Here is an 8,578-nt window from a genome sequence, read left to right on the forward strand (position 1 = left end):
AAAAACCTTTTTACTGTCCGGGTGGTCAGGCTCTGCACCGCTGCCCAGGGAGGTGCTGCAGGCACCATCCCTGGAGGGGTGTAAGAGGCGCCCGGATCTGGCGCTGGGTGAGGCGGTTCAGGGGTTACAGTGGCGGTGCTGCTGCAGGGCTGGACTGGACGCTCTAAAAGGTCCCTCAGCCCTGATGATTCCGTGACTGTATCACGAGTCAGTGACCCACGATTCCATGACGACCGTTCCACAGCTCCCCCGTTCTGTGACAGCGCCGCGCCGCCCTCAGCCCCTGCGCGCGCCCCGCGCCTTCCCGCCCGTGCGCGTGCGCGGCCGCCTCGCGAGGGGCGGAGCCATCGCCACGTCCGCGGAGAGCGCCAAGATGGCGGCGAGCGGCGGGGAGCGGCGGAGGCCGGTGGGCCGCGCTCTGGGCTTGCTGCTGCTCTGCGGCTGGGCCCTGGCGGCCCGCGGGCAGCGATCCCCCGGTGAGCGCCGCGGGGCCAGGAGCGGGGGGCTGGCTGCGGGCTGTGGGTGCTGCGTGGCTGCCCCGCCGGTCTCTCTTACCGGTGTTTTCGGTTGGGCCTGGGGCGCTGTGCGGCCTCGGCCGGCGCGGGTCGTGCCTTGAGGTGACCGCGCCCCGGGCCTGGCCTGGCCTCGGCCTCCCGAGTTTGGGAGCGGGTTGGGGTCAGCGAGCGCTGGGCTGTGCGCAGGGGAAGGGCAGTGCCCGGGTGGGGGGCGGGAGGTGGCCTGCGAGGTGTACACCGCTTTTGTTGCTGTGAAGGGCAGTTTAACTGGTTATTTCGTTCATCAGACTTGAGATTTTTTTCTAGGTACTCTTGTCTGCGTCCCTGGTTTTAGTCTCCCCTCCCCTAGAAATTAAGTTTATGTTATTCTGCAAGTTGACTCCTCGTTAAGTGTTTTCTTTCTCCCCCTTAAACCTACAGATAGCTGTAACCAAAGGCTAATAAAAAATGGGTGCTTCAGGGGCAGTTTCTTTGTTTTGGATGGAGTACTGGCTGGGCAATGAAGAAAAAGGAGTTAGTGAAGGAAAAAAAAAGGAACTGTTTGATCCATCAGTTCCTTCCGTGATTGTCAGTCAGTATCTCCACACCAGTTCTATTCGTGTTGCCCCTCACCTGCTCTGATGGGTAGGCAGTAAGAATTTGCGATATAAACCTGTAGGAAACAGAGTTTTTAACTTCAGGAATCATGAAACAACTTGCTTTCTAAAAGCAGTTTTCCTGGAAGTGAGTTTAAACCATGACGTGTTTTTTATGTGCAGTGTTTGTGTTTGCTAATTCTGTCACCATGATTGGACATTAATATCTATTCCTGAAACTGAGGCATCTCTGGATCTAAAATCATCTGACAGTGTTGTGTAATTGTAAACAGTGCAACCACTCTTTATAATGCCAAATGGTTTTGTGTAAGTATCATAAATCATTTGTGGTTTAGCTGCTGTACTTCCAACTGCTATTAAAACAAAAAAACCCAAGCATATTTTAGGAATAATAGGAAATTGCTCTTTGTCTGAAGGAACAGCAATAGCCACTGGAAGTCCCTTGCATTTGAGCATATATTCTTCTAAAACTTCCATGTTAAAATGAATTAAAGAATAATTTGAAGTGTGAGGCCAGATGTAATGTAGTTTTATAGGCAAAATATGCTTGTTTGTATTTCAAACAGTTTAGCTATTACTCTCTGATAGTTTTTGTCTGTGTGGGGAGGGTTGCAGTAAGGCTGACCTCACTCACAATATGCCAGCTACCTATAAATATGAAATTATCTTGCAACTGCCTTTCCTCATATTTATCTCTGCATATGCAAGTAGCCGGCTTAAACCTGAGGAGAGATCAGAATTCCCTAAACTCGTCCTGAATAAGAACTGAACAAGTTAATGTTGATAAGATAATTCAGATGAGTAGTTTTTTCAGCAGCAAGAAGTGTGTTACATGTGAGATGGTTGACTTTGAATTTCAGCAGAGAGGCACCATGGTGTCTGCTTCACGTGAGATGAGTCTTCTCTGTTTTACAGTTGGTTAAAGAGTAATGAATACTGCAAAAGTGTGCCATGTAAACAAGAGTTCTGTTGTAACTCAACCTCTGCAAATATACAAGTTCCATGAATAATGTGATTCAGTGTCCCCTCTGTAATATTTTACTTACTCTGTAACTGACAGAAGCAGTTGGTTGAATGCTTCATTTCTAGAGTCTGTAGCTTTCCTGTAAAAGTGTTTAATGCAAGTACTTTTGCTTTTGTAAAATGAAAAATTAGTTTGACATGTCAGAATATAAGGTAGGTATGGTTTCCCAGTTTAAATGAAAATGCAGGCTGAAAGTCTAAAATTTATTCTATGTTTTTTAAGGCGCCTCTGGATTTCAATCTGGTAGTGATGTACTGCAAACATAAGTAGTTTGCTAATTTTTAGGTTTAAAAAAATTGGCTATTAAACTCTGCATCTTTCTTTTACTGTCCTTTGGATAGAGAAAAGAGACAGTGGGCTCTGCATCTGGATTTAGTGCTCACCTTGTTTTTTATGTAGTTCTTCAAAGCTCTCCCAGCATTGGAGAGGTGCTGAATTTGCCTGAGTGTGCATTGTTACAGTGCTCTTTCTGACTTACTTCATTACAATAACTGCTCCCAACAAAAGGCTTTCCTCCTGGAGCATGGGCAGTATTTATATTTAACCCATGGTTCAGTAGTTTCATTTGAGTTAATATAGGGTTGGAAATCTGTTTCAGTGTCTACAGATTCAATAAAAATTAGTCCTTGGGAAGAGGTGCTGGGACCATGTGTCCTGACTGAAGGGATCCTCAAAGTCTTCTCATTTTTTGTTGTTAAAACATGCAGTGGTGAAAGATGAAAAACTTAACTGCAGGAAACACTTTGCTGAGAACATCCTCCTTTGTAGACCTCAGCTCATTCTGTGGAAGAATTTGGTGATGGAGAAAATGGTAATCATGTATCTATGATTCTGCACGACATCATGAATCCACAGAGGGAAGGATGACATCTCTATGAAGTTCTGGAAAACTGGTGTGCTAAGTTTATCAGGGACACTTTGCCACACTAATCTAGAAGGCTTATGCTTCCAACCTTTAGTTCCTTTCCCACTCAAGACTTTTCTCTGGAATTTGCCAAAGTGCAGGAGTGTGTATTTCTGCATATGAATGCTAAAATGTTTGCTGAGTGACATATGCTGTGTTCTTCATGTGATTTCTTGTCTGTGAAGGAAACTTGTGGCAGTAGTTTTCTGTCAGAAGAGAAGTCAGTGCCTTGTGCATAGTGCTGATTGTTTCTCGTCCTTTTCTCAGGTGCTGTGGAAGCAGATATGCTTACAAGAAATATTTCTTCTACAAGTGAGAATGAAACACTAAGTGGATCCCAAAATTTGACAGACACCTTGCAGAGTTTAACCTCAGCAAGAAAGGAGGCATTCCCAACAACAGCCAAAATCAGTTCGGTGACTGCAGGAAAGCCACCTACAGCAAATGGTGACTCTTTGTTGCCTGTTGTCCCTGCTAGTCCAGTATCACAGGTGGATGTTGATGCTTCTGAAGACACTAAAATTGAGGAAGATGATCTTCTAACAGATTTGAAAGACACACTAAGTAGTTCCCCAACCATCATAAAAGAAGCTATGGAGTCAGATGGAGATGACTATGCTTACGAAATGACACCGAATTCCAGATACAATCCAGACCTTCTAGAGATGTCAGATGACAACTCTGACACCATCAGTAATTACAATGAGGAGATCAAGACCCTTGATGAGAAGATAAAAGCTGTTTCTGTCTCAGGGTTGGAGGAGGAAGAAGACAGCCATTTTTTTTTTCATCTGGTTGTAGTTGCCTTCTTAGTAGCTGTTATTTATGTAACCTATCACAATAAGAGGAAGGTAGGTGTGCTCTGAAAGGTTGAGAGAAACAGCTGCAGTGTTCAAAATAAAGTTGCATTCTCTTGTACAGGTTTTTTAAGAAGAGGAACTTAGCTTTTTGAAGAATGAAATCTTTGACCACTTAGTCTTGTGGTGATACTAATATGCAGATCATTAGTGTCATTTTTATCTTCACAATGAAAATGAACTTGAGTCAAACATTTACTGTAAGAAAATGAGTTAATTGGTAGCATCAGTTATCGGTCAGTACAGTAATGGACACTTGCAGTGCACAACATAAGTTCTGTAAAGGACACCTGAGCCAAGTCAAGTGGGGTTGAATGATTCATTTTTTTTCTGCACAGGAAAACAACAAATTAAGTGAGCTTTAATTGCAAATGGTGTGGGAATGTTCTTGTTGTGATTGTGATAATCCTTCTAATAGTCACTTCAATATGGTCTTTATAGACATAGACATTCTGAGAGTGTAACTACAAATTTTTAGAAAATGTTTAGTGCTGCTTCCAGTTTTACATAAAGAAGCTACTAAGTTACTATTTTCAGGTAAATGTTTCTTCAGTACAAATTAATTCTCTGTGTCTCAAAAATAGCCTGATTGGTGTTATTCCAAAATACATTGTTAGCATTAAAAATTGCCTTTAGCCCAACCAGACGAAATAGAGGTGCATGCACAAATTTGCATTAAACCACAGATTACTTTTTAGATATGAGGAAAGTTTTGGTGTTTATCTTTGGGGGAGAACATTAATTTGGGTGAGGATTTGCGGGACTCTGAAAAGAAAGCAGCGAAAAACCCAAAACCTTTTTTACTGCCACTGCAGTGGCCTATTTGTAATGTGCATTGCTAGTTCCTTATAGGGGAAGATGTTGAAGACTGTTGCATTTTTAAAATTTATCTGAGAGCAGTTAAGTAAGTGATTAAAGAATGGGTTGTCTTTGCCACAGTAATACCCTTGCCAGCATGGCAGTTAAAACCATGATGACAGTACCACTGTGAAGCTCTCTGTCAAATCCAGAATGTTTCTGAACAGCATCTGTAAATTGTCCCATTTTTCTTTCAGATCTTTTTACTGGTGCAGAGCCGAAGATGGAGGGATGGCCTGTGCTCCAGGACAGTGGAATATCATCGCTTAGATCAAAACGTTAATGAAGCAATGCCTTCCCTGAAAATAACCAATGACTACGTGTTTTGAAAGCACCGTGATTTGAGTTTGCTGAACTTATCACTCTTTGCCTGTCCAGTCATGTAATGATATTCAGGTATTCTAAATAAGCTGCTTGTATGGAAATAAGATGTACTCTCTTTGACCTGGATGTTTTGGAGGTGAAATCTCATGGAAGATCAAGGGCATGATCCATCTGTTTGCTGCTTTGGTTGGGTTTTATATCAACTGTAAAGATAGCGAGTTTAATAAATTAGCACTCTTTCCATTCAAGAAGCATCATTCCCTTCTGTCTGGAGTAGTCTTAATAGTCACACTACAAAAAAAAGAGCATAAAATATTTTAGGTCTAATAAATTAATGACTTTGGCATCACTAAATCAAATTAATGATCTCTTTGCTAATCACTTACATGGCTCATAAATTCCACTGTATTGCAAACTTAGAATATAATTACTTTTTTCTGTGCTTAAATTCTGATGCTGCAACTCTTTCATCTCTTTTTTTTTCTGATTCTGTTTTCTTGTTGCATAAGTTGATCCTATTTTGGCAAAATAGCTAGAATGGCAATTTAATAATTTCTGTATGTGTTCATGCCGTAAATAATTTAAAAATAATAATGTATAACCCATTTGATTTCAGGAGTTTTATATCGTATATTTCCTAAAATGTTTAAGGTGTTTGTGAAGGCAGCTCTTTGACTGTCCTTTTCTCTGAGGCTATTTATGACTACTTCATTGTCTTTGTAATTAATGAGTGGAAAGCAAACCTTGTTGAATAATCTTACTAAAATATAGATAGCTGACAGGCTTTCAATACATCAAAGCTTTCTGTTGAATTTTAAGACAGTTGGGAAATGGCTATGTAATTTGTTATATTATAAATGGGAGAAACTGTAAGAATAATTTATTGGTTGTTTTTTTGACCCAGGTAACAGGCAGGTGAAAGTAAGTGTGTGGGGTCCACCAGTCTGTGGACAGGGCACTCTGATTTTTGACAAACATTTATGCATTAGTGTAAATCAAGTTACTGCTACAGTAGGTTTTTTGTTTGTTGTTTTTATTTGTTTAGTTTTTTTCTAATTTGTCTTTTGTATGTCCATTATTTATGTTTTCCTGCGTTGTAAAATACAAAATTTTAGTTTTCTGTACATTCTGTTCGTGATTTAGTTTTCAGAGTGATACATTTGTAAATAATGGTGAATCAGAACCCCGTAACTAATGACTTGGTATTCAAGTAGCTATGTAACATTTGAAAAAAAATCAACTTCATGCCTGTTGGCATGAGGAGTCTGAAGGCATGATACTGTCTTAAGAATGAAATGCTAAAACTTCTATATCCTACTGTTAAATTCATTCTTTTCATAACCACAGGAAGTGAAGCACAAACAAAATATCCAAAACCACTTCTCTTGCAGTAATTTTTATTGTATTTGGACTTGTATCACTTAATATTTTGAATAAGGTTTTTAAAATAAATTACAATAATAAGCCTGTGTTTCTTATCTCAACTGTTTCACTGTTTTTATACAGTAACTTCCAATAAAGAACTTGCTTATGCTTGGAATTGGAAACCATTTCAAAACTATCTTCTCAGTTGCCCATACTGGGTGTATGAAGGTTTGTTATATGCATCTATTAAATGGTGTGTAGGGTAAATAGCAAGTTAAGTATTAAATTAAAGTAAATATTTTAAGCTATGGGAATGATAGCATTCTTTAACATGATTTGTTTAGCTTAAGTTGTTTAGTCTTGTGGAATAATTCTTGTGGAAAATACTTGAAATTCTTACCTGAACATACCTACTTTGAAGTGTAACACTGCTGTGGTCAATATCTAAAGGGAAAGGTTACTTCTCAAAGCTTCTTTAGGATTTTTAAATATTGGAATTTGAGGAGGTGGCTAATTTTTTTGCACCCAAGAAATTCAGTAACTTTTTCCTTAAAAAAGTTACTGATTATAAAGTGTACTGATTTTGGCAGTAGAAAATAGTACATTCACTCTTGGCAGAAACTTGTGTTCCTTTCAGCTTGGTACCACAGGCCTTACACAGAACCCTCAGTGAACAACCTGACTGTGCAGAAGTACAGTGATAGCCACATGAGAAGTTTCATTTTCTCCTCAAACCACCCAGTGAATTAGGCCATCGAGACAGATATTGCATTTTCAGCCATTTCCCTCACTATAATAGCTACAATACTGTTTAAAAAATACAGAAAATTAACATCAGTCTAAACTAATAGAAATAAGGCATATTCTGTTATTTTCTGGACTTCATAGATATAAACTTCATCCATGTTGACTGTCTTCCAAAGCTCTTGAAGCACAGTTCAACTGGTGGGATAAAACCAATGTAAATGTGTTCTTTCAGCTTTCTGAACAAATAACAGTGTCTCCTTTAAGAATATATGTTTGAGGAATGATCTTGCATTTCCTTGCCCTGCTTTCTTCAAGTTGTCCTTGTGGATAGGCTGTCTCAAAGGAGAGATATTTATTAATCTTTACAGCTTTTAAGCTGTTCCTTACAACCAACCCACTAACTTCTGGAGGAGGAATGCACAGCATGATTGACAGCTTTCCCTGAAAAGCTCACAGAAGACAAAGGCCTGGTTTAGCTCAGTGAACCAGGTTGTTTTGCAGTCAGCACATTTAAAAATGTTTGTAGGTTTAGCTGTGCCGTGATGATACCTGTCCCACAGATGTGGGATATTCATTAGGTATTTAGGCCTAATGACCTGCAGCTCCCCTGGGCTGGACTGCAGTTGTTAAATCAATCCTCTGCTGAATTGCCCGTGTGGCTGTCCTCTGAAATGCTCTTCATGAGGTTACCTTAGAGGAGAAAATCACATTATGAGCCTTTTGCTCGTGAAGTCATACCAGGACTGAAACCTTTTGAGTTGGGTAAGTGATGTTTGAGGTCATGAAATGATGGTTTGCACATGTGTCTTCTCTAGCAGAGTACAGCTTTGCCTCACTCAAGTACTTTAATCACTCAAGAGGAGCAATTATTCTTTGCTTGCTCTACTGTGGTGCACAGCCTCTGTCACAGAAGTAAGAAAAACTTTTTAAAAAAATATTTTTTAAAATTATGTTCTTCACTAATGATAATAAGGGCAGCTTATAAGAATCATTTTAAATTCAAAGGGAATTAATGTGAATTTGAAATCACTGAAGTTCTTTAAACAGTGGGTTTAGTTTGGGGGGTTACCTAAACAGGTGCTCTTTTTGGATACAAATTTATTTGAAGGACTTGTGGTGAGTGTGTCTCTGTTAGGTTGACAGTTACTGCAGCACGGTGCCTCAGGAGATGGTTTAGTCAGCAATGTTTGTGGATGCATCACAGCAAATGATGGTCATGGTAATGCCAGCCTTGAAACCTGTCCACGGCTGATGCCCGCCGTTCAGTGACAGAGCCTGCAGTGCCAATTAGCAGCCGTGATTTGTATCCTCAAAGAGACACCCTGCCCTGCAGTCCCTGCTGTGTGCCAGTGTAAAAGTGTACTTCATTTGTAGCAAGGTGATCTCTC

General features: G+C 40.2%; 1 protein-coding gene across 1 annotated transcript; it reads left to right on the top strand.

The window, feature by feature from the left end:
• Positions 1-331: 331 nt before the first annotated feature.
• Positions 332-6,628, top strand: C13H5orf15 (chromosome 13 C5orf15 homolog). Its single transcript, XM_058848973.1, has 3 exons — positions 332-476; positions 3,307-3,890; positions 4,952-6,628. The coding sequence occupies exons 1-3, from the start codon at positions 374-376 to the stop codon at positions 5,081-5,083; spliced, it is 819 nt and encodes a 272-aa protein (XP_058704956.1). The 5' UTR covers positions 332-373; the 3' UTR covers positions 5,084-6,628.
• The last annotated feature ends 1,950 nt before the right edge of the window (positions 6,629-8,578 follow it).

Source organism: Poecile atricapillus, chromosome 13 (assembly GCF_030490865.1).
Source record: "Poecile atricapillus isolate bPoeAtr1 chromosome 13, bPoeAtr1.hap1, whole genome shotgun sequence".
NCBI classification, from domain to species: domain Eukaryota; kingdom Metazoa; phylum Chordata; class Aves; order Passeriformes; family Paridae; genus Poecile; species Poecile atricapillus.